Here is a 27,611-nt window from a genome sequence, read left to right as displayed (position 1 = left end):
ACAAAATTGAATATTTTTCTGTTTATAAATAAAAGTTTCCATTCTTAAAAGTAGATGCAAAAAAAGGGGGGCGGCGGACAACAAGATGTTCATCTACAAATAAAAGTATGAATTAAGGAAAAAGAAATATACTGGGACATAAAATATACTTCTTGAAAAAAAAACCAAAGGTGCTATACATAAAGATAAGCCCAGATTTCATTAAGTATGAATATAGTATAAATATGAAAATATATCTGATTAACATCAGTGGAAAACTAAATCTGAAGGCAATTTTTCTAAGTTTTTACCACATTTTAAATATAAATATAAGAAATAAGGCCAGTTTCAATATAGAAACTATCTTGTAATTATTTTTATTCTGAAGTTGCTTATAAATCAAACATCATCAATACCATTTATAAGTGCTCAGTCTGAGTTTATTATTATTAGCCTTTCATGTTTTCAGAGAACTTACATTTTTTACATACAAATTATACATAATTTCGGCTTCATGAAAGTAAAAATAACTAGCATTGAACAATCTGTTGATTGGTACTTGTTTATTAATATTGAGAATTAACAGTTTCACTGAAAGTCTTCCTAAGCATTTTTAATGCCAAACTGACTTAAAATGTTTTAACTGAGTTTGTGCCACTACCACCATAAAATTTTTCTAAAGTAATTTATTATAGGTTTAATAAATACATCATATCTAAAGATCTTTGGTACATACATAAGCATCAGTGGCTGCATACAGTTTCTGGTCCTCAGTGAGAGGATAATTATTCCAATTGCTACAGCGGATAGACTTGTCTTTCAAAAGCTGTTTACCGAAGAGGTGTTTAACCAAACCATTGAGGCTCCAGGTCTGTGTACATTTCAGCTAGAAGTAATGAACAACCAACACAGCAAAAATTATTTCCCTCTATTTTAAGATATTCCTAAATACCACCAAATGACCATGCCACAAATAAAGGTGGAAATGTTATACCAAAATATAAGGCATAAATATTCCTTAATACATTTCTTGTCATGAAAAATCTCATTTGCAGTTCATATTTATAAGAATTTAATTCTGGAATTTCCCCAATGCAGCTATTAAAATTCTGGGGGAAAAGTTGAATAAATTGGTAGGCTTTGTACTTCCCAGCCAAATGAATACTTGGCTAAATATTAGAATTTAACCTAATGACTACATTAATAAAATATGTGAAATATGGGCGATGCAATTGATGGTCAAATTTCCACTAAGAGCGTAATACCACAAGAGATGCATTATGCTCTCTCTTAAAAAAAAAATGGTATTGGGTATTGATAGAAATGGATTAAAGAGATAAAATACAATATTTAAACTTGCAAATATATGAAATAAAGTGAAAGAGTACTATTATGAGGAAAATACTTGCTTAAAGAAACTATTCGTTAAGGCAGTGGATTATTAGAACTGAAGGTTTTCGTTATGAAATATTGATTTGGGACTTCTTTGTTATACAAATATACAGCTTAAATTATTTTTCCAAAAAGTCTAACATTCAGATAGAAGAGACATTCTATGAAACATAAATTTATCTTGTTTATGAAAATAATATATATATTATGGCTACCTTTTCATTGGCAACATCTGTTAGCTCCACAAAACTCTTCAATCTGATGTCAAAGTCACGCAGAAGTTTCCACTGATCTCCTTCAATTCCAACACCTGCCTTTTTAATTGCTTCATTTTCAAGCAACATTTTTAATCCTTGAGGGAAAACTATAACATTTTATTGTTATTTCCATAGGTTATATCAAGTATAACGGATTTATTTTCTACTTATTACACATTCTATGTGTACAGTTAAATCTATGTTTATGTTAAGTTTAAATTCAAAAACACATTCACCATGAGTATTTCTTATCTTACCTAAAGCAAATAGTCCTGATTGATAAATGACAAGAAAAACAACTAGTTTGAATGCTATCTCTGCTAACACTAAAAGTATACTCCTGGTCATTTAGCGCCTCCAAACTCCAGTTCTCTGTTCTCTGAAACAGGAATAATATCAATGTCTGATAGAGACGTGAAAATTAAGCAAAACAGGGATATGAGTGAATCAGGTGGAACATAAATACTTAAACTAAACATAAGGTGATGCGAGAAGTGCCAGCTAATTCAAGAACTTAATTTTATAGAGATAAAGTTAACATAATTATCTACCATATAGAAAATGAAACAAAGAAAAGAGATACCAACCTGCCATACAGGAAATATGAAACAAGTAACATTTGCTCTCTGACACACACAACTGAATTAGTGCAATTCTGCTCAGTTTCCCTTTACTGTATACTGGCGGCCATTCCATGTCAAATCCTACCACATCTCCATCAGACAGTCTCATGCTTACAGGGGAAAAATAGTATGAATTAATTACATTAAAATTTTAACTTCTGCATAACTAAAGACATCATTCAAAAAGTTAAAAGACAAGGCATAAATGGTAGAAGATATCTATGATACATATAGCTGCTAATGAATAGCCAGAAAATAGTAAAAATTCCTTGAAAAGTCAGTAAGAAAACGAGAAATAATACAGTTTAAAAAAAATGGAGAAAAACAGGCAATCCCCAAAAGGAAATCCAAATGGCCAATAAATCCAAATAAATACGTCAGGACATAAAATCTCACTAGAAATCAGAGACATGCAAATTAAACCTACACAATTTCACATATCTTTGGAAAAATTAAAACCTCATATATCAAGGGCTGAGAAGGATATCTACTAGTGGGATGGCTCATATATGTACTGGTGAATATTTAAATTGCTAAAAACCTCCTGGAAAAACTTAAAACAATATCTAGCTAAAGATGTATAAACACTATGACCTGGCAAGTTTTTCTCATAAATACATAAAACTCTAGTATGTGCACAACCAGACAGAATGTTTAAGAATTTTCATTACAATACTGTTCCTACTGGCAAGAATAAAGAATAAAAACAAACTACATTTTCGTCAACAAAAGAATGGGCAAATTATGGCATACTGAAACAAAAAATATTATATTGGGTTGTCAGAAAGTCATGATGCATTTTGTCTATGTTTTCAAAGATCATTTATTTATATAAAGAACAAAGATCAATCAATGATATATTGCCCATTTTGTTTGATAACCTTTTGCCATCTTTCAGTGAGCTTCATAATTCCTCGTTCATAGAAGGACCTGTATTTATCGGCGAAAACTGAACAAGGTGCTGATTTACAGACTCATCTGAATTGAAAGTTATACCATACAAGGAATTTTGAAGAGAGCGAAACAAGTGGAAGTCTGCCGGCACAAGGTCAGGCGAGTATGGTGGGTGTGGCAACACATCCCATCCAAACTCCAATCATTTTTGACGGGTGATCAAACGTGTGTGGTTTTGCATTGTTGCAATGGAACACAATTCCTTTACAATTAACAAGCTCTGGACGTTTCTGGATGATGGATTCATTCAAATTGTCCAGTCACTGACAGTACACATTCAAATTGATTGTTTGGTTCCTCAGTAGGAGCTCGAAAAACACAACACCTTTAAAATCCCACCACACTGAGAGCATAACTTTCCTCTGATGAATGACTGCTTTCAATGTTGTCAGAGGCGAATCATCACATCAGGACCAAGACAGTTTGCGCACCACATTGTTGTAAACAATCCACTTCTCAGTCACTTCAAAAAAGGATTGTTTTCCTCACATTTAATGAGCATATTGCAGATGTATATATGCGCCATCAAATGAACTTCTTTGAGTTCATGCGGAACCCAAATATCAAGCTTGCTTACATATCCCAGCTTCTTCAGATGGTCGTGAATGCTTGAATGATGAATGGTCAATGTTCCTGCGATCTCTCGTGTCACATAACGTGGGTTTGACTCGATCGATTCCTTTATTTTGTCGTCATCAACCTCGGTGGGCCTCCCTGACTGAGGAGCGTCACTGAGATCAAAATCACCAGCATGGAATTTCATGCGCCATCGTTGGCACTGACGTTCTTGTAGAGCATTGTCACCGTAAACTTTATGCAGCTTTTCACAAGCTTGACGCGCGTTCCTTCCTTTATGGAAGTAAAACAGTAAAATATGGCAAAATTGCACAGTTTGGTCTTCCGTCTTCAACTTGTTGGAAAATCTCCAAAACTCAACCCAATCGCTCAATTTATTTTCAGAATGAAGCTAGAACTGTCAGCTTTCAAATAACATAGCAATAACATAGATGCAAATGACTAGTACTTTCAAAAATGAACTAGTGCCATCTGTTGCAAACATGCGTCATGACTTTTCCGACAACCCAATATAAGTAGGTAAAACAGAACTGTATATACCACAAGGAAAAACTCTCAAAAACATAAAATGTTGAGTGAAAAAGACAAGTGGCTGAATATACATATAGTTTGATAGCACTTCTTAAAGTTTTTAAATGGCAAAATAATAGTACATGATATTTTGAAATATAAAATTATGAATATTACAAAAAACATGTGAGGGAATGCTAAACACTGAACTCATAATAGAAGTTATCTCAGAGGGCTGCAGAGGGGAGAATCAGAAAGGGCATACATGGCGCTTCAGCTGTTATTTTATTGTTTCGTTTCTTAAATATTTGAAGAAAATGAATATTAAGATTTGATAAAGCTAGGTGGGAGAAATATAAACACTTGTTATATTATTATCTATTACTGTTTATATGTGCCTTTTTCACATTTTTTTAAATTAAAAATGTATTAAAAAAAATTTTTTAAACTCAATTTCTGCTTTGAGACAAGATGGAATAACGGGCTCTGACATACCTTTCCTCCATGAACAAACAGAAAATTGGACAAAACATATAAACAATAGTGTTCAGACACTGGACAACAGGCAGTACAGGACTGTGCTTTCTGAGGGAAGAGAAACAAAGGGTGAGCCCTACTGTTGCCCCAGCTTTCTGCCTGGAACACTTTCCAGACAACTGGACAGGAAGGAGAATCCAAGGCAGAGCACTGAGTTGGGGAGACGGGGTTCTGAGCCAGAGAAGTTGAGGCAGCTGAGGCTGTGGGCGAAGTTCTGGAGAGGGGGGAGCTAGGCGGGTAAGGACAGGCAAGCACAGAGTGAAACTATGAGGCTGGACAAAAAACAGCCAGATAACCGTGAGCTGAACAATTCTTATGGCTCACGTAGAGGTAAGAGGCATTAAAGTTTTGAAAAGCCAGAGAAGAGATTCTTACTGATCACCTGGGGCAGTCAGCGGACTCCAGAAGGGTTACACCTTATTCTAGGGCTAAATTATCCCCAGAGTGAAGGCTACGTTAGAAATCTGCCCTAATAAAGGTAAAAAATAAGCCTCAACATGTAAAGCTGATACTGCCTGACAGAGCAAAGCTCCTTTCTTTGAAGGAAGACAACAAAGCCTAACATTCAATACGGTAAAATCACAATGTCCAATCAAAAATTGCAAGCTAAAAAAAAAAAAGAATTGCAAGCTATGAGAAAAAAACAAGAAAATGTGATCCATAACCAAGGTCGAAATCATTTAATAGAAAAAATAACTAGAATAATGGAATTAACAGACAAGGGCATTAAAACAGCTATTATAAATATGCTCAATATGTTACTAGATTTAAAAGAAAAGATGAATATGATGAGAGCCAAAATAAAAGATATTTTTTAAAAAGAAACAAATAGAACTTCTAGAGGTGAAAAATACAATAAAATTAAAAACTCACCGGATGGGAAAACAACTGATCAGACACTACAGAAAAAAAAAGTAATAAGTGAACTTGCAGACATAGCAAAAGAAACTATTCAAACTGAAGAGAAAAAAAAAAAAAAGAACGAAAGAAAAACAAAAAAAAGACTAAAAGGAAAGAGAGCCTCCTAATCAATGACCCAGTATTAAGCTATCTAACTTCTGTGTATAGAGTACGAGGAGAACAGAGCAACACGGTAAGAGAAAAAATATTTCAAGAAACTATAAACCCACAGATACAGAAAGCTCAAAATAAACCCCCAAGCAGGATAAACACAAACCACATTACACATGGTACATCACAATCAAATTGATGAAAATCTGTGACAGAAAAAAATCTTGAAAGTGGCCAGAGGTGGGGAAAAAAAACCTGCTTGCCTTTCATAAAACATATACAACTCGGGTCGGCCGAGTGGCTCAGTTGGTTAACAGCTCACTCAAGAGTGTGGGCTCTGAGCAATAGGGTCGCCAGTTTGATTCCCAGCCCACACTGAGTAGCCACTGAGCTGCCAACAGGTGGCAGGATGGCTCAGCTATAAAAAAAATTAAAAAATTTTAAAAAAGACATATACAACTCATCAAAACTACATTCGTCAAATCACTTCCACTTATTGCCTTCAGATACGACATACTATTACATTGTCAAAGGTAAAATGGTGGCGTTAATATATAACAACAAATGACAGATTTTACCTTCTCTGTGAGACAAATTTAGCTCTATATATAATAAGACCCAAAAGTGGCCAGATAACTGTAGTGGGAGTGAGGACACACATGTGAATGCTATTTCTAGAATACATCTACTACCAGAATATCATTAATAAACAGCTTAACTTACTTCTGCTTCTTTTAATCCAATATATAATAGTTTCAAAAAAAGAAAAAAATAACAGGTACAACTTCAAAGATCAAAATGAATTCCCTACTACTTCTTATAACATGCTTCAAGAGCCTTAGATTGCATTAATACAGAGTCCTAATTTAACAAGATAATTTTTTTAAATACTAACAGTTATTTCTAATTGGACCCAAGGGTCCAAATTCAAATAAAACTAGGAAATTCAAATCTCTTACCTAATATCTTTTGATAGGAAAGAACAATCACTAGGTTCAAAACTGTACACAATGGATCCAGTGAATTGTAAGAAAGGGAGGTCATCTTCAAAAACACTCTTCTGAACAGGTGCCTTGAGTTAAATAAAATTCCGAAAAGGAGAAAATAAAGTTCACATTAAATAATAAATGTTCACTGAAACATTCAAATTATAGTTCCAAGTTTTATCAACTAATGCCTTATAGACTAATAAAAGTCATAAGGACAATGTAACAAAGATAAAGCCATCCATTGTAAAAATTATTTTTCTAACAAGTTTATTTGCAATTAATGCTATTTTCATGCAAACTTATTTCATTAATTTTTTTTTTTGTTTTAAAGTTTTTATTGAGGAATTGGGGGAGGGAACAGCGTTGGGGAATTAGGGAAGAGGAACAGACAAGTTGCTGTCCTTTTGTTCTTCAGTCTAGTTGTGGAAGACGTCATTTCAGTGGCCCACGTTGATATTATCATTGTGCTCTTCCCGGGTGAGGCAGTAGCTCGCCGGCCATTGGATGGCCGCTCACAGCAGCCCATAGCAGCTCACAAAAGCTCACGCCCACTGCCGGCCAGCCCCACTGCAGCTTATGGCATCAATGGTGACTCATGGCAGCCCAGTTCCAGGTCGAGCTGTTGTTCACCATCTTAGCTGTAGAGGGCACAGCATCACTGGCCCTCATGTGGGATCTGAACCGGGGCACTGCTGCTCAGGGCTGGCGTCCCAAGCCAACTCCTAACCAACGCGCCACTTGGCAGGCCCTTCATTAATTTTTTTCTGGAATTATATTAGTATTCCAGATGTAATGATATTGCCTTAAAATGCTGAAGACTGGTTGGTGGATCTTAAATCTATAAGGACCTAAACTCATTCAAACATAAAAATTCAGCAAAGTAAATACTGTGTGAATTATTATCTGAATTGCAAACAACTAGTAACATCAACCACCCAAACTTGATAAAAAGGGAAAGTATAGAGTAAGAATTCTCATTTTGTAAACCCAATTAAAATGGGTTTACTCATTCACCCATTCAGTGGCTAGATTCTAGTTCATTCACACAGCAGCTACTCTAACTTAAATAATGACCTGAAGTATAAAAGTGAAGATTACCTCATTTTACAGTCAAATTTACATAAAGTTTCCCATCTAAAGGAATAATTGAGGAACTGCATACCTTTCCTGCTTGTACAGCACATGTGTCATTCTGCATAGACATCCATTTAGGAAGTTTCCGCAGCTGTGGTGTTTTCGATTTTTCTTCATTCATCTTTAAAAGGGTCTAGTTGCAAAATAAAAAATAAAAAAAACCAATTACTTTGTGAATAAATACAAACTCAGAGATAGGACTGTTGATATTATTGAAGAACAAACATACATATTTAAAGTCAGTTATGACATTTAGCCCCAAATACAGGATTTAGGAGCTGGAATCGCCAAAGAAAAAGAACAGGTACAATATGCTAGATCTAACGACTATACATTTATTATTTCTCCTTTTCAAAATAAGTGAGCCAGTTTAACTAAGTTCTAAGGTTCTAGCAGTTTCCAAATCCTATTATTCTATGACTTCGATTCTTTCAAGGAATAATCTTTATCTCATTAATGAGAATACTAGGGGGGAGGGGCTTATCACTTTGTGAGAGGTATAAATGTCTAACTATTACATTGTTTTGTACACATGAAACTAATAAAATAAATAAGAAGAAGAAGAATACTTGGGTGTATATATTGCTATAAATTTTTGACATCTTTAATTTTCTTATCATCTGTCCTAAGATCTAAAGTAAACTCAGCAAACTATAGATTTGTTCACAAGTCTACTCGAAAAGAAATTTTCAGAGAGATAACTGCTTTTCTATTTTAAGGTTTTGTGTTTTTTGGGTGTTTTTGTTTTGTGTTGTTTTATGTTGTTGGTCTAGCAAGTGAACAAGTTTCCCTAAAAAGAAGTTTCCTAGAGGATATTTTTCTTTAATCTGTTACTAGCTTTGAGGGCTGTCCTCATTGTAAATCAAACTTCAAGAATGGTTACAGAGAACACAATGAATAAGAGAATCATGACCTACTCCTTTTGTTAATGATAAAATGGATCCATACCTTCATGTGTCTTATACTAAATTGAAGTAGCTTTAGTTCTTAATAAAATTCTTCAAACCCCAACTTTAGTTCCAATTATTTCAAACTTCTAGTAAATGGGCAGCAGATTTGAACATACAACTGCAGATTATTATGATGAAACATGATATTTATGTGAAATCATCAAAACAACTATTTATGATTTAGGGGTAGCCTGTCATCCCTATTAATATTTAGAAATAAAAACTCTGAAGAAATTAAACAATATCCAACAAGTATCCATTTTAATTGCTCATTTTGCCAAGCATAAACCTCCAGAAGTGAGAATATTGATAATTTATGGAAGCAAATTTTAAAGATTACTTTAGCAAAATTTTCTATATAGAACAAACTCCACCACTCTTACATATTGGAAAGGAAAGGGTTAACAGCAGATTAGTAACTCACTCTTCCTACTGGGGGAGGGGGAATAAAAGCTCTCAATCAGGGATCCTGGAAACATGCTAATGATCTCAAACCAGATGGTAGCCCTATAAACCTATCCATGGTATTTAGAACAGAAAAATACCAAGAAGGTATATCAAAATAGGCAAGTAAGCTGTGTAATTAAAAGAATATAAAACAGGAGATCCAAAACCAAAACCATCACCTTTGTGCAATTCTTTTTTGCACACATTGCTCAAAACTTATTGTTATTCCAAAACCATAACATGGCCTAATACAGAAGAAAAGGTCATTTTTGGAATCTGTGTCTAAGAGTTTGGGGTTCCGCCAAAAAAAAAAAAAAAATTCCATCTGTACTTGGTGCTTGCCTGTATTTTTTGAATCATGAGCAAAGCTTGGAGTTGGGTAAGATCTATGATTCACTAAATCAGAATTGACAACTCAATTCATGGTGTTATCACCTGCATTATATGTAATAAGAAAAAATATGCAAGATATACCTGTATATGCTTTATTCATTCTAAGGCAACTTACAAATGTTAGTGGTTATTAATAAGTTTATATTTGCCACAAATGAAAACCTTCGACAGGAGTCAAAGTTGGTCCCAAAGTGTATATACGTATATGCACATGGTCTATTCTTAAACATTTTTGTCTTTGTTTCAATACTAATTGACATTCAATATTGTTTTATATTAGTTTCAGGTGTACAGTGCAGTGGTTAGACATTTATATAATTTATGAAATGATCCCCCAATAAGTCTAGTACCCACTATACATAGTGATTACACTACTGACTATATTCCTTATGCTATACTTTATATCCCTGTGACGATTTTGTAACTACCAATTTGTAGTTCTTAATCCCTTCACCTTTCTCACCCAGCCCCCAATCCCCTCCCATTTGACAACCATCAGTTTATTCTCTGCATCTATGAGTCTCTTTCTGTTTTTTGTTTGTTTTGTTCTTTAGATTCCACATCTAAGAGAGATCATATGGTATTTGTCTCTGTCTGACTTATTTCATTTAGCATAATACCCTTTAGGTCCATCCATGTTGTGGCAAATGGTAAGATTTCATTTTTCTTATGGAAAAGTAATATTCCATTGTACATATATATGTACCCTTCTTCTTTATCCAATTATCTATTAATAGGCACTTAGGTTACTTCCATATCTTGGCTCTTGTAAACAGCACTGCAGTGAAGATAGGGGTGCATGTATCTTTTAAAATTAGTGTTTTAAATTTCTTCAGATAAATACCCAGAAGTGGAACTGCTGGGTTATAAGGTAGTTCTATTTTTAATTTTTTAAGGAATGACCATACTGTTTTAGATAGGGCTAGACCCATTTGCAATCCCACCAATAGTGCACCAGGGTTCGCTTTTCTCTCCATCCTTCCCAACACTTGTTATTTTGTTATTTATTGATGATAGCCATTCTGACAGGTGTGAGGTGATATCTCATTGTGGTTTTAATTTGCATTTCTCTGATGATTAGTGACGTTGAACATCTTTTCACATGTCTATTGGTCATCTGTATGTCCTTTTTGGAGAAATGGCTATTCAGGTTCTCTGCCCATTTTTTAATTAAATTGTTTGTTTTTTGGGTGTTGAGTTGTATGAGTTCTTTACAAATTTTGGATATTAACCCCTTATCAGATGCCATTGGTGAATATCTTCTTCTATTCAGAAGGTTGTCTTTCCATTTTGTTGATGGTTTCCTTTGCTGTGCAAAAACGTTTTAGTTTGATCTAGTCCCATTTGTTTATTTTTTTTGTTTCCCTCACCCAAGGAGATAGATAAGAAAAATATATTATAAGAGCAATATCAGAGCGTTTACTGCCTATGTTTTCTTCTAGGAATTTTATGGTTTGGGGTCTTACATTAAGTCTTTAATCCATTTTGGTCACAGATGACCATATATGCATGGGTTTATTTATTGGCTCTTTATTCTGTTCCATTGATCTTTGTGTCTGCTTTCATGCCAGTACCATGCTATTTTGACAATGACTTTGTAGTTTATCAGGTAGCATAATGCCTCTAACTTTGTTCTTCTTTCTCAAGATTGCCATGGCTATTTAGGGTCTTTGATGGTTCCATATAAATTTTAGGATTATTTGTTCTAGTTCTGTCATAAATTCCATTGGTATTTTGATAGAGATTGCACTGAATCTATAAATTGTTTTGGGTAGTATGGACATTTTAACTATGTTAACTCTTCCTATCCATCAGCATAGTATATGCTTCCATTTATTTGTACATTCTTCAATTTCTTTCTTCAGTGTCTTATAATTTTCGGAGTGCAGGTTTTGACCTCATTGGTTAAATTTATTCCTAGGTATTTTCTGTTTTTGATGCAATTTAAAAATGAGATTTTCTTAATTTCTCTTCCTGATAGTTCATTATTGGTGTATAAAAATGCAACTGACTTCTGAATGTTAATTTTGTATCCTGTTACTTTACTGAATTCATTTATCAGTTCCAATAGTTTTTTGGTGGAATCCTTGGAGTTCTCTATATATAGTATTATGTCATCTGCAAATAATGACAGTATTACTTCTTCCTTTCTAGTTTGGATGCCTTTTATTTCTGTTTCTTATCTGATTACTGTGGCTAGAACTTCCAGTGCTATGTTGCTTAAAAGTGGTGAAAATGGACATCCTTGTCTTGGTCCTGATCTTAAGGAAAATGCTTTTAGTTTTTCCCCATTGAGTATGATGTTAGGGTCTGTTCTTAATTTTAAAATATATTTTATAAAGCTGGAAAACAAGTTTTTGCTGTACGCAGAGATCATTTGCAAAACTTCCATAAAATTGAGGTTCCTGCAAATAATACATAACTTTATAAAACTTTATAACTATAACTTTATAGTTATAAAAACTATAAAATCATTCACACTGCCAAACAAAGAAAAAAACTTCAATTATTCTTTACTGCAGCCACCTACAACACTAAAATCATTTTAATTTGAAATGTCTAATTTTTAGATGTAAATACTCTCTTTTGCACTTAAAATTCTGTCTAGATGCTTCCAGGAAAAGAATTTGAAAGAAAACTTGCTTACAAACCTAACATCTTTGTCAAATTTACTTAGATCTTAGGACAGATAAAAAGCATCAAGAAAATTAAAGTTGCAGAATAATTTGCAATAGGGTAATTCTCAACATATATGAGGATTTTAATCATTGATCAAATAAACGTTATTCTTGAAAGCACCCAAGTTATTGAATAGAATTTTTATTGATATGCTTAACTGTTATGTAAGAACAAACAACTTCGACGCATCTTTTTCTAAAATCAAGTCTTTCAGCATTTCATAATGCTTCAAGTTGTATCATTAAGGGATCTTAAATTCCTCTTTGAAATAAAGAATGCATTTTGATGTGCTTTGGACTTTCCTGGAATCATCTTGCCTATCTACAACTACCTGCTACTTTTCAACCTTCATCTTTTTCAAAGACTGTCTTTAAAGTCTTTTTTAAAGACTGCCTTTAAACAACACCTGGGATTTTTGTTGTTGTTTACTTTTTGTTTTTTGGTTTGAATAGCTGGATTTGAACAAGTCTGTCTTTCAATGGGGAAATTCATCTTATTCACAGTTAGTGTAAGAACTTGAGTTTTCCCTTTCATCTCACTTTGATTAGCATTTATATTACTTTCTTTGGTTTCCTCTTACTCTTTTTCCATTTTTTCTGACTGGGTGAAATTATCATTCATACTCTTTTTTCCCATTGTCAATGTTAAAATTTCACTTTTTTCCATCCTACTATTACTGTACTATCTCAGCAAAATAATAAAACTAAATCCCCTCCCCACAAAGACCCTACATTTGTACCATCCCTCTACCTAGCAAAGCAAAACTCTTAGAATGCTTTTACTTCCCCACACTTTTAACTGCTGTTTTTGGATAATATGGTTTTTATTACAGCTGGCTAATTTTCTTAGTATTGTTCTTCTATTTCAAAAATCCTTACTATATTCTAAATACTTATGCTATAAATTTCACCATCCATTTTAATATAAATGTATAAATTAAAATATATATAAATGGGGCCGGCCGAGTGGCGCGTTGGTTAAGAACTGGTTTGGGACACCAGAGGGCCCCAGTTCGGATCCCACATATGAGGGCCAGTGACACTGCCCTCTACAGCTAAGATGCTGAACAACAGCTCAACCTGGAGCTGGGCTGCCGTTAGTCACCAGCAACGGCATAGGCTGCAGCCCCTGCTGCAGTGGGTTGCCATGGGCTGCCGTGTGCCGCCAGCAGCCAGCGTGAGCGGCCAGCAGTCGCAGTGAGCGGCCATCCAGAAGCCAGCGACTGATCTGCCTCACCCGGGAAGAGCGCAATGATGGTGCCAACTTGGGCCAGTGAAGCCCAAACTAGACTGAAGAACAAAACAACAGCAACTTGTCTGTTCCCCTTACCCCAATTCCCCAGCACTGTTCCCATCCCTCAATTCCCCAACAGAAATCTTTAAAAAAATAAAATAAAATAAAATAAATTATATATAAATGTATATATTGCTTACTAGAGTTTCCTCTTCATCTTAACCTATCTTGAATATCTGACCGTTGTTTGTTTAGCAGACTTTTTCCAATTACTTTCTTCAGGTAGAATGTGTAGGTAATAAACTGATCCATTGCATATGTGAAACTTTCTTTTTTAAACAGGAGAATGATGTGTTGGCTGAGTGTAAGAGTCTCTCAGTAGTTTGTAGATGTTCTCTTACTGTCTTCTACCTTTCAACATTGCAAGTAAGAAATCCGTTATTTTTCATACTTTTTTCATTTGTGAATAATATCTTTTCCCCATGAGGAAGTCTGAAGGACTTTCATGGATTTTTATGATTTCCTATAAATTTAGGATCTATATTTTAAAGATCCTAAGTGTACACTCTTTCTTCTCCTTGGGATTAGTGAGTCCTTGGAAAGGACTCCTATCCAAGTCTTTTCTTAACATCAGAAAAATTTCCCCTTGTTAAGGGTTGAATTACATCCATTCCCCAAAAATGATATGTTGGAGTTCTAACACCCAGTACCTCAGAATGTGACTTTATTTGTAGTCTTTACAGAGGTAATTAAATTTAAATGAAGTCATTAGAGTGGTCCCTAATCAAAACGAGTGGTATCCTTATAAAAAGGGGAAATTTGGACACAAAGACAGACATGCACAGGGGAAAGATGATGTGGAAAAATACATGGAGAAGACCGTCATCCACAAGCCATGGAGAGAAGGCCTGAGACAAATCCTTCCTTCACAGTCCTCAGAAAGAGCCAACTCTGCCAACAACTCCAAAACTGTGTGACAATAAACTTCTGTTAAGTCATCCAGTTTGTGGTGCTTAATTATGACAGCTGTGGCAAAATAACATACCCCTATTACTAGCTTAGTTATTAATTGTCATATCTATTCCTTTTTTTCCTTCTACAGCATTTACTCACATGCTAGTAAATTTCTTCTTGCCTGAATGAATTTCTTCTCCTCTCTTATTTTTTCCTTCCTACCACCTCTTTAATTTTGTTCTGTACTATAAGATACTTCTTCCACTTGATTTGCAAGATGCTAACTTCACTCTCAACAGTGATAGCCCTCTTTCAGTTTGTCTACTGGATTTTTATAATGTTAAGATCTTGATTGTTAATTCCAGACAATTTCTTTGTTCTGTAACTGAGTTTCCCTAAATGTGTTTACTATTTCTTTCTTTTGTAAAAATTATAATCTAACTATTCCAAAGATCTGTTTCAATAGTTTTCTATCCTATTGTTCTATGGTTCTTTCCACTGCTGCTGGGTTCATTCCTTAAGTGGACTGTTGTAGTATTACTTGGCCTGTATAACTCTATTTACCATCAGTGGTCATCAGCTCTTAGCATCCCTCAGGAAGCTACAAAGGGGGAAACAAGACACTACAAGTTTTCTACTGAAACATTAGGATGCAATTTCTCTATTCACAAATCTCCAAAGTTGTAATCTCAAGGTCTAGCCCATCAGCACATCTCTGGAAGTCCTCTAAGACAGAAAAGATCAAGTGGACCTCCTAGGATCAATCAGTTGTTCAGTTCACTGAACAAAAACCTATTTGATTTTCAGCCATTATTTGTTCTACCACAGTAATTATACTGAGTATTTTATTTAGGAAATTATGTTCCTTTCCTATCCTCAAATTTTCCTTTTCAAACCGGTATCAGTTATTTTATTAATACATTTTTCTGCTGAATCCATTGATAATACTTACAGAAACTTTAAGTTCTCTTTTTGTTTAGAAACTATTTTTTATCAAGGGTCAACTATGCAGCTTAGTGAGCTTGACATCTGTTGATTTTTTCAAGTACATGATGATTTTCGATTAGCCACTTCATTTATAAAGGAAGGAGTTGACAACATTTACAAATTCATAGCACATTCAGAAAATGAATATATTTTTATGACACTGGGAAGGGCAACTGGGAATGTGAACATAAAATTTTGTGAGACTTTTATTACATCTTCTTTATAAAATTAAAAATTTCAATCTCTTTAAGAAAATTGAAATTGTTTAGATGAACATAACTTTCATATACTAGATTTTATGCTTTACAAGGCTACACACAACTCCTGCTTAAGACCTTTTAACAACATTTTCTTAATATTCTATGTAGCAGCCATCATAAAGAAGCTTTGTTAGCACAAGTGGGAGTAAATGGCAGAAGGAGGCTTTGCACCAATACACTGAAAATTCATTTTTCATGATTAACCAGCATTCCAACAATTCAATATCTTTAAATTGTACTTCAAAGTTGCTAAAATTCTTTAAATCTAATAGCTTCTCCTTTTCTTCTACCAAAAAATATGTTAATTCTTTCTGATGATATAAATAAGCTTTGAATACAAATGAATATTTTATTATCAAGTATTTCAACATAATGCTAACCTCTGTCTCAGACACACACTGACTTTGCAGGATTATTAATTCTTCTTTAGGATTCAAATATCAGCAATAAAACATCACTTCTAAAACTATTTTTTACTTCACTCTTTCAAAGTTGAATTTTTACTCTCAATCCATAAACTTTGTCAGTGCACATTAATATTGGGTTGTCGGAAAAGTCATGACGTATTTTTTCTGTTTTTCGTTGCAAAAATGTGTCAGGACTTTTCCGACAACCCAATATATTTTCTACATGATCACTGTACTTTGGATTAAGTTAATTGCTCAAAATGTCAGTTAAGGATATGTTTTGAAGCCAATAACTATACTTCAAATTTACAAAGTAAGACTCATTCATATAGAATAATTTGAAATTTTCCTTTTAGTTTATAAATCGTTGTTTGGTCTGTTAACACACTTCAATAATGAAATAGCTAATCACATTTCTTTATGTAAAGCTGAAAAAGAGTTACTATAGCAGCTTGGATTTCATTAGGTTTACCATTTTTATGACATGATTTAATGTGGAACTTGGAACTATAGGCATATTTTAATATACACGTATAAGAGCTCCTCTGTGAATAAGACAATGTAACAGTTTTTTTTATATTGAACTTAATGTAAAGGCTTTATACTTTCCTGTTACCATCAGTCCCAAACTTGTTTCTATGTTTCAAAATATTAATTCCTTTTTTTTTTTTTACTTTGAATATTTCATCCACAACTGATTTTGTTGGAACTTCTCTAAAAAGCAAATAATGTCCTTCCAGGTATTTTTCTCCAAGAATTCTATATAGCCTTCTAACTGAGGGCCACTGCCAACATTTATGGATTCATATCTGCAATGAACACCTTTTTCATTAAATAATCTTCTGGGTTAGTGTTGACTTTATATATTGAACAAATCTTCAACATATCTTCTAATAGAATAATTTAAAATGGCAACTTTTCCCTTTCCTTTGCCTCACTGGTCTCAAACATAGTGTTCTTTCCATATAGGTGGAAACAAAGAGCAGTGACGTATCTGGGCTTTATTAATTGTGCAATCCTGTACCTAGCTTGTTGAGCTCAATCTGATTATTACTTTTATCAATCTCTTGAAAGAACTTTGCTCGTATTTTATACTCAAAGATGCTTTCAAAAGTTCAAATCTTTTGTTTAGTAAAATAGATGTTTTATGAAAAGGTACCATAGAATTTTGTTTGACACCCAGACTTCATTTGATTTAGGTTGAAAAGTGAAGAGTTATGGGAATACCAAATCCAATTCTGAGATAATCCGTTATTGCCTATTTATTGATTAAATATTTACTATTATGTTTGATGAATCAGATAACTTTCTGGCTTTAATCAATACATTAGACACTACAGTAAAAAAAGTAAATATCTGTAGAAATTAAATATATTTGAATATAAAGTACTTAAAATACTATAGATCTTTAACTGTTTGGGAAAAGGTTTTCTCAATTTTTAGTTTGTCTGAATTCTTAAAATCTTTATAACACATTCTATACAAAATGTTTTTAAATTAAGGAGATGACACAAAAATTGGGTGTACTGAAATATTTATTTTCATTTAGTTTAATATTTAAAAATTTTAAGTAAAATATTGTTCTGGGTAATCAAAATGTTTTATATGAATTTCTGAAGTTACAAAGGCCTATATTTTCTATATTGAATCAATTGAATTGTATATGTTCAATTATTATTTTTAGATATAAGCATTAGTTCTTTAAATTCTAAAATCATATGATCCTATCAAAATCAGGGTTTGAAGAACTGTCACATTAAAAGCCCATAATAAATAATTAAAAATTAAATGACAAGAAAGAAAACTAACAAAATTGTTTTCGATCAGAACACTAAATATCATACAATAATAATTAGCTACTTATCATGCTCTTTTCTATGTTAGCACTAAAACTATGAAAATTAAGACAAATAAAATTGAAAGAATTTTATGTACTCAAACACACATAACTTTCCTGATGATTAAACAACATACATATGCACAATTAAAGTAAGAATTAGATAGGAAATCATTTAACAGCAAAGTTAGAAGGATGTACTACATGATATAGCCACAACACAACTCTTTTTTGACCATGTTTACAATGCATAGCCATACATGTTATGGAATTCAACTAGTTTATAAAGGATTTACATAAAGAGTGTTCAAATATAATTTCACCTATCATAAATCTTTTGTTTTATAAAATGCTTTTATATGTGTAAAAGCTATAAAAAATATGCAACTATCAAAATCTTGCATTACCTGGGGCCGACCGAGTGGCTCATTGGTTAAGAGCTGGCTTGGGAGCCCGAGCTCTGAGCAATAGGGTCACCAGTTCGGATCCCACATGGGCCAGTGACGCTGCCCTCTACAGCTAAGTTGGTGAACAACAGCTCGACCTGGAGCTGGGCTGCTGTGAGTTGCCAGTGACAGCATGGGCTGCAGTGGGCTGCCATAAGCTACTGTGAGTGGCCGGCAGCTGGCGTGAGCTGCTGTGAGCTGCTGTGAGTGGCCATCCAAAGGCCGGTGACCGATCTGCCTCACCCGGGAAGAGCACAATGATAATACCAACATGGGCCAGTGAAGCGACATCCTCTAGACTGAAGACAAAAGGACAGCAACTTGTCTACTCCCTCCTCCAATCCCCCAATAAAATTTTTTTTAAAAAAATAGAAAATAAATAAAATAAATTTAAAAAAAGATCAGAGTGAAATAAAAAAAATAAAAATAAAAAAAATCTTTCACTACGTATTACCCATATCATTATACTGTAGCACAATCTAGAAGCTACGAACTTTGCTCCAGCTAGCTCTTGCCAATAGTCAGAGTGAGCCCAGTGTTGCCAGACAGGCCAATTGTTCAAAAGACAAAGAACTGGATGTCACTATGCTATCGTCCATTTGATATCAATTTCCAAGACCCCTCTACAAGCCAAAATCTTGCCTCTGAGCCTCTCAATTTATAACCTCTGCTATAGTCAGATAGATCAATGCTACCAGCTGGTAAAAGTAGCCCTAAAAACTTTTAAAGTCAATACCCCTTCCCAAATCATTCTTTGAGTGAAATACCTGGGTACATTTTTGTAGATACACTACAAAATGAGTGGTGGGGAAAGAGTCAGAATATGCTAACAAATGGAGTTTACTGCAAGAGGCACACACACAAAAAAACCAGGATGGTAGGCTGGGGCATCTACTTAAGAAGGGAAATAGAGAGGGAAAGGAGCACATCTCTTTGCCCCCGCGTCTGACACTATTGTGTCAACTCATACTGGCCTGAAACATCACTCCACTCCATGGCTTTCAGACTCATTGCTAGGAGTGCCCACCCAGCAAATTATCTACTTTCCCAAGCTGCAGAACTGTGAGTAAAAACTATGAGCCCAGGGTATGGCACTGGCCAAGTTCTTCCAGTCCATCAACAGTCAGTATCAACCATATGCTTTAACAGTCAAATTATTAAAAAGACTGGTTTGAAGGTGTGGTATGAAAATTAGTCATCTAACCAGAGCCCAGGTGAAACGGGAGCTAAGCCATCTTCTTCATGAAGGCAGGCCAAGGAAATATTTTCGTGCAGTACCGAAATTTCCCTCAAAATACTTCTCAAGTTTTTATACCATTTTATCCATAATTCCATTCTTAAGAATCTTATAAAAATAACCAGCATTCCCCAGAAAGATTTATATATAAGGATAGTCATCCACGTTATGTAATATTTTAAAAATATAATATATAATGTAATATACCAGGGGTGCCAAAAAAATGTATACAAGCAGACACTTTGGTCAATGTTGCTCAAGCAGTAGTTCGCCGTAATCAGAAGTGTCTGGAAGCTAATGATAACCACTTTGAGCACTTCTTGTAATTGCAGAAGTCGAATGTGACTTTTATTCCTCTTTTGTTTACAGTATCTATTGAATATTACAATTTTAATAGTTTTTTCCTTTCTTAAAATGTGTATGCATTTTTTTGGCACCCTCTGTATATTTATAATAAAAAACTGAAAACAGACTGTATGTCCAACAAGGAAAAAATGGTTATATAATAAATTATTCCATAAAACTGAATGCTATGCAGCTATGAAAAAACATGTTTGTATAATATATCAAGTGAAAAAAAGCAAAGTGAGACTAATTTTATAAAATAAATGTGTATATTTGTGTATATATGTGTGTATGTATGATAAACATATACCCTATAGTATATATTTATATAATATATTTATATAACGTATTGTTAAAGGTCTGGAGCAATGTATACCAAGATATTAATGGTTATCCCACAACTGCAGATGGTTTTTAATTTTCCTCTTTATACTTTTCTGTATGTTCCCAATTTTCTATAAGAACGTCCGTTACTTTTAGCAATGGGGGTTGGGGGGTTGGGGGGGTGGAAGAATGCTGGTAAAAGGTGGAAAGTTTCTAAATGAACCATCAAGGCAACATTTTTTTTATATACTATAGAACAAGTGCTAGCAAACTTTTTCTCTAAAAGATCAGATAGAATTAATAAACATTCTAGGCTTCATGGGCAAATTGTCTCTGTTGCTACTACTCACGTCTGCCATTGCAGCACAAAAGCCATCAACTATACTTGAATAAGCGTGGCTATGCTCCAATAAAACTTTATTTACAGGCAGTGAAATCTGAATGTATACAAATTTCATGAAATCTCTTCTTCCAATTTTTTTTTCAGCCACTTAGAAATGTAAAAACCATTTAGCTCATAGTCAGTACAAAAACAAGTCAAATGTGCCGCACTCGTCAATTTGCCAACTGCTGCTAGAGGACACAGACACAATGCTCTAAGATGGGAAAATGTCCAATACTGCTGTAATTATCAACCCACTATGGCTATTTTTTAATCACCATAATACATTCATAAAATATCTAATTAGGATGCAACTTCCTGGTAAAGCCTTTTTGAAAAATTAGTTGCAAAATGGACCTTATGATAGCTAACTTAACGGGCTTACTACAGGGTTAGTAATATTAGCCAATTAAATGTTAAGAGATTATCCTCCAAAAATTATGACTTACATTGTGAAAGAAATTCATCTGAAGGAATTTGATAGCAATTGATAGTAAGGTAAGCTGTCTACTGAAGCCACTCTGGTTAACGTCAATGGAAATCATACCAATAAGATGTAAGTTAGAACAAATTTAAGAAAATTAAGAACAATTGCATTCCAAATCAGCTAAAATGGGACAGTCTTTTAATCACCTGGCTTTTAAACCATACTCTATTTCACTCTGACAGGCTGGAAATTCATCTCAAGAGCACAACATTTTCCCACTTAGAATGGTGTTATCTTCTAGACAGACTTAACACCAGTCTCCAGAGAAAACTGGGTTTCAGTAGATTAGCTCAGACATTTCTTTGTTCCTAGAACCAGCTAAGGTAAGGCAATAAATACCAACCGTTATCCCGTTACCACAGTAACTGACTTGCCTCAGGGCTAAACTGAATAAAGTATCCCAACCATTTTGAACTGTACCAAAACACACACACACACACACACACACACACACACACACACACACACACTGTTAAGTGAAATGGCACATACAGATAACAATTTCAAGTCCAGGAAAAAAATTACCAGTAAATAGTTCAATGCTTAACTCTGATAGGCAATTATATTGTTTAATGTGGATAAATCTTCACTGACGACCTAAAATGGTTCAGTTCTATTTTGTTCAAAATATGTAAGCCTAATCTGAGGAAATACACTATTTTATAAAATCTGGTTATTTAATAAAAAATGCAAGAATGTTTATAATTGCTCTGATATTTGCTAACAAAATGTCATAAAAGAGCAGACATGGTACATACGCTATCATGCTAGGCATTTATGCAAATTTTACAAATAGCCATTAAGTTGCACAACGTTTCTTTGAGGAAAAAAGCTGTATCACCATCACTGTGCACAAAGGACAACTAATAACAAATACTAGCTGATATTGCAAAAGTTAACAGACTGCTCTATTAAAAATTACCCTATGGGGTTGGCCAAGAGATGCGTTGGTTAAGCGTTGGCTTGGGATGCCAGCTCCGAGCAGCAGGGCCCTGGTTCGGATCCCACATGAGGGCCAGTGACACTGCCCTCTACAGCTAAGATGCTGAACAACAGCTCAACCTGGAGCTGGGCTGCNTAGGCTGCAGCCCCTGCTGCAGTGGGCTGCCATAAGCTACCATGTGTGGCCGGCAGCCAGTGTGAGCGGCCGGCAGCCGGTGTGAGCTGCCAAGAGCTGCCGTGAGCGGCCATCCAGAGGCCGGCGACCTATCTGCCTCTCCTGGGAAAAGCACAATGATAATACCAACATGAGCCAATGAAGCAACTTCCTCCACAACTAGGCTGAAGAACAAAAGGACAGCAACTTGTCTGTTCCCATTCCCCGATCCCCAGCACTGTTCCCCTCCCCCAATTCCCCAATAAAATATTAAAAAAAAAATTACCCTATAAAGAAGCAGGGAAGTAGTATGGAAAGAAATTGAATTTGGAGTCAGAAAACCTAGGCTCCAATGTCACTTTGTGTCAAGGAAAAGTACACAAAAGTTAGAAGTATAACAAAAAGAGGGCAGTTTGTCCTTTCAGAGTCATATAAGAGCACAAATCCACCCAAGGATTATTTCATAAGGAAACATACCTTTGACTCATTATTTATTACTGATTAAAAACTCAGACTCTATGAAATTACACGTTAACTTGTAAATTTTTGTCTGGTAAAGATGCAACTGAATTCTATCCAGTAGAAAAGATAATCTCAAAGGCTATGGTTCTAATTGCCCTGAGGACACCTTTGCATCTAACCTAAAAATCTGATTGCAAAGTTCTTTCTCCAATGTCTATATGTGATAGTCAATTTTATGTGTCAATTTCACTGGGCTAAGGGTTACCAGCCCAAAGCCAGTAAAACATTATTTTTGGGTACGTTTGGGAGGCTTATCCAAAGAAGGTTAGCATTTGAATAGGCAGACTGAGTAAAGAAGAGTGCCCTCACCAATGAAGGTGGTAGCATCCAATCTGTTGAACAAAAAGGCAGAAGGGCAGATTTGCTCTCTGCTTAAGCTGGAACCTCCATCTTCTGCCCTCGCACATCAGCACTTCTGGTTCTTGGGCTTTTTAACTGGGAGCAGGACCTACACCATTGGTTCCTCTGGTTCTCAGACCTTCTGGTTTGGACTGGAACTACACCACTGGCTTTCCTGGGCCTCCAGCTTGCTGGTGCCAGATTACGGAACTTCTCAGCCTCCATAATAGCATGAGCCAATCCCTTATAATAAATCTCTTTCTATATATCTATCTATATATCTGTCTATATATCTATATATCTATCTCTATATCTATTTCTATTTCTCTATCCTATTGGTTCTGTTTTTCTGGAGAACCCTAATACACTATATAATCTTGTTCCTCTTTGAATCAATTTTATCTCCTGTTGGTTCCCTCTTTACTGAACTGAATAAATGAGAAATGTGTTCATTCTATATTTGTATAAGAGTCGCCTTTAATTTTTTGGAAAATTACTCTTTGACATTTGGCCACTTAGTATCCATGTGACTTTGGACAAGTCACTTTACTTTTCTAAGTTTTCATTTCCTCATCTGTAAAATAGGATTAAATGCCCATTATATTACTTGCCTTATTATTCTACATTATTATAATATTACATATTACTTGCCTTACTGACTACAGGGTTGATGTGAAGATAAACAGTGATAAACATGATGTCACATCTTTTAAACTGCAGGTAAACATGAGCTGGTACACTGATAGGAGTAGTTAGTGATAGATCTTTTACTGCTATTATACCTCATTCCCTTTAGTGTTCTGAGAGTGGTCAAGAGTCTGTGGGTTTAGACAGACATACCAAATCAAATCCCTACAAACTAGAAAAAGTACACAAATTTATCCAAAGTTAATTAAGCACTGAAGTGCTTCACAGGTAGAATGTTCTTTTAAATAATAAGTTAGAGAAATGAGTTTATTTATTCCAGAAGACTTCCTTCTTACCCATAAGACCTGACCCAAGGAGCACTGAATTTCAACATGCGTCTATTTTCTTTCTCTACCTATACTATATAAAATATATTTAGGAGGTTTCAGACTACAATCTACATTACAGTAGCAATATTCATATATTCATCTAACTTTCCATGTATGTAAAAAAGAATATAGAAAAAAAGCAATTTCAATAACTGATAAGTATAAGATTGGATTAACAAGTGTTTTCAATAACCTAACACATGAAGCTTATAAAACCAAAGCAGCTTAAATGCTTCAGCAATTCAATTTGGTTAACAATGCCCTAATTTCAGTTAGACTCTTTGGGTTTCACTGATACAATTTGTTACTTTCACCAGTAAGACAGCTTCCAGTCAAAAAGTCTTTCAAATTTAATTAACAATGCAATCAACTTTAAAAATTCTGGATTTGATTTAATTTATTATATGACATATTTTCTGAAAATGTAATCTTGCCTTTTAGTTTATCTATACTTAACAATATATTAGCAACTAGTTTATACGCCAAAAAAATGTATACAAGTGGACACTTTGATGAACGTTGCTCAAGCAGTAGTTTGCGGTAATCAGAAGTGTCTGGATACTGATGGTAACTAACCACTTTGAGCACCTCTTTTAATTGCAGAAGTCAAACATGACTTGTATTCATCTTTTGTTATCGGTATATATTGAGTATTACAATTTTAATAGATTTTTCCTTTCTTAAAATGTGTATACTTTTTTGGCGCCACACACACACACACACACACGCACGCACGCATATACACACATGTATATACATATATACACATTCTATACTTTATTGTAGAAGATGTAATTTATAAAGTATTCCCCTTTTTATTTTTAAGAATTCCTTTCTACTTTTCACATACTAACAGGAATAGGAGGGGGATGGAGAAAAACAAAGAGGAACCAAATAATACATGACAGCCCTCATTAAATTCCCTAAAGAGGCCTTCAAGACTTTCATTAATCTATTGCTAGATTTTTGTTAATTTTAATTTCCCTCCAAACAATGCAAGCAAACAAATTTAGAAACGCTAAATAAAACTACCTATTAGCATTTGGTCTAGCTATAGTAAGTCACTGCAATTTTAAAAAGCAACAGGATGATTTTCTTTTTAAGCCTATTTGGTTATATTTCTTTATCTACCAAATTTTCATTACTGTCAAATAGTATACAATATATAATTTGTATTAATAAAGTATAAATAAAAACTGTATTAATAAGGTCAATTGAAATAAAGTGTAAATGGAACCAATCAAATTAATACAATAAAATGGCATTAAAATGCTAGCAACAGGGGAAAAAGATAAAAGCCTCTCTCTATGCTGTGTCATTGTGAAAAGCCTTACTGCCCGCAAAGCAGAACATGACTTGACCTGAACTGAATCCATGGCACAGTGAAGTGCTTTATAACTGAATTTCACTATCCACCTGAATAATTCATTGTTTTTAATGAATTTCCTCTGTTCTGTAAGTAGCTATAGCCAGTCAGCTGAAATCAACCACTATAAACTGGAAACTGCAAAGAAAGATTTCAAGTAAGTACATTTAAAACTTGCTCAGTCTGTTTATTTTCCCTTTTATATTTATTACTGTTACTTCATATGGCCTGAGATGAAATTTTATAGGACTCATTATGAAGTGGACATTGATGGTTGCCTATGCTGTATCCATTCCACCCTGCACCCTTCTTACAGTACCATAAATTTAATTCAGATAATCACCAGTTACCCACAAAGCCAATGTGCTTGAGGGAAGCTGCTCCCAGCTCCCATGATCAACCCAGCTGATCTGAAGGTATTCCCATTCCCCTTACGACAATGACAATTCAGAAACTTGGGCCTAAGCTCAAGGCATTCCCCTGGATCTGGTATAAGAAGAAAATACATGATTTAATTCAGGCCAATGACACAAGAGGAGGTGTTTAGGGAGGGTTCTGAGAATAGCACTATCTTGTTCTTGCTCTTGCTCTAAGCTACTGGAAGAGATGCCCTCTATTTGAGAAGGTGCCTGGGCTTTCTAAAGTTATTTTGCCACCATGATGGAAGTCAGCTTGGGGACAACATCAAGCTGATACGAAGCCAACACACAGAAGGCAAAGATAAGAAATGGAGACACAGTCAATGGACTAAACCAGCCTTCAGGTGAGCCTTATCTCAGCCTTCAAGTCATAGTTTAATGATAAATTTCCTTATTTTTAAGCCTATTTGAATCAAGTTTTCTGTGCTTGCATTATAATACACAAATATAAGTGAAAATAAAATTATGTGGTCAATCTTTTTCTTCCTTTAATCCCTTATTTTAAATGAAAACAAATTATAAAGATAAACAAAACAGCTACACAAAGTTACAATACCATAATTTTCATAATTTCAGTTTCAAAACCTTTTTAAATCAGAATAAGAATCAAAATAACATTAAATAGCAATTAAACAAATAACATACATAACTAAATGGGAGTGATGTTTAACTTTCAGATGCAAAGCTCTCCACTGGGTTGAAATTCAGCCTTGCCAGGTAGAAATAAAAATGCATAAATTTTACAATAAAACCAATTTAAGTGTGGGAGGACTAGTGAAGGATAAAAATGGAGACTGGGTGAAAAAGAAATTAGAAAATTAATGCACAATTCTGAAAGCAACCAGAAATTTTCCTAATGCAAATCTTTCATAAGAACTTCTCAAATAGTCTCTTCAGACAGGGCAAGTTTATGTAAAATGAGTAAAAGGAAAAATCCGCAATTTTATAACACCTCCTAGAAGGCAAAAGTTATCATCTAGTCCAATTATCTTTCTACCGTATCCCAGTGCCTTCATTTTATGAATGAACAGCCAAAGCAGATCTGGTACCAACAGATGATGTCTCAGGCCAGCACATCAAAATGTCCAGGAGTAACAACAAAGCTTTGCCATTTTTTCCAATGGCTTCTATTTTTCCTACCACAGACCAGAAAGATCCCATACCTCTATCTTTTTAGCCTAAAAGAGACTTAAATAGAGGTGAATAGCTCCTCTCTGAAGAGCTAGCCTATTAGGTGTACGAGATCATAAAAATGCAAAGACAAGAACATAAGTAAAAAAGAAACAAAGGCTTTAAGTAGGCTCAGTGGGGATGGTCATTGGTTCTACTTATTTTGGAGAGAATATGAAATTATTTTATTTCCCCATGAAGAAATTATTTAAAAACCATCCTCTTTCTTAATCCTTCCATCTATTAAGCATTTTATCAAGAAAAGAAAGAAAGAAAGAAAGAAAGAAAAGAAAGAAAGAAAGAAAGAAAGAAAGAAAGAAAGAAAGAAAGAAAGAAAGAAAGAAAGAAAGAAA

At 34.3% G+C, this 27,611-nt stretch overlaps 1 protein-coding gene across 3 annotated transcripts in view; it reads right to left on the bottom strand.

Annotated features, from left to right (window-relative positions):
- Positions 1-27,611, bottom strand: part of WRN (WRN RecQ like helicase) — a 138,767-nt gene that overhangs the window by 99,344 nt on the left and 11,812 nt on the right. For 2 of the 3 annotated variants that reach the window (XM_019642884.1, XM_019642885.1), the window contains exons 2-6: positions 7,991-8,095; positions 6,799-6,911; positions 2,216-2,361; positions 1,587-1,735; positions 716-865 (exon numbers count right to left, since the gene is read on the bottom strand). In XM_019642884.1, coding sequence (XP_019498429.1) covers positions 716-865; positions 1,587-1,735; positions 2,216-2,361; positions 6,799-6,911; positions 7,991-8,083 — 651 coding nt within the window. In that variant the 5' untranslated portion in view covers positions 8,084-8,095. The remainder of the gene's footprint in view (positions 1-715; positions 866-1,586; positions 1,736-2,215; positions 2,362-6,798; positions 6,912-7,990; positions 8,096-27,611) is intronic. The other variant, XM_019642887.1, reaches the window with a different exon arrangement.

Source organism: Hipposideros armiger, unplaced genomic scaffold (assembly GCF_001890085.2).
Source record: "Hipposideros armiger isolate ML-2016 unplaced genomic scaffold, ASM189008v1 scaffold_73, whole genome shotgun sequence".
NCBI classification, from domain to species: Eukaryota; Metazoa; Chordata; class Mammalia; order Chiroptera; family Hipposideridae; genus Hipposideros; species Hipposideros armiger.
Note: the sequence above shows the minus strand (reverse complement) of the source record. Positions and strands in the feature narration are given on the sequence as shown.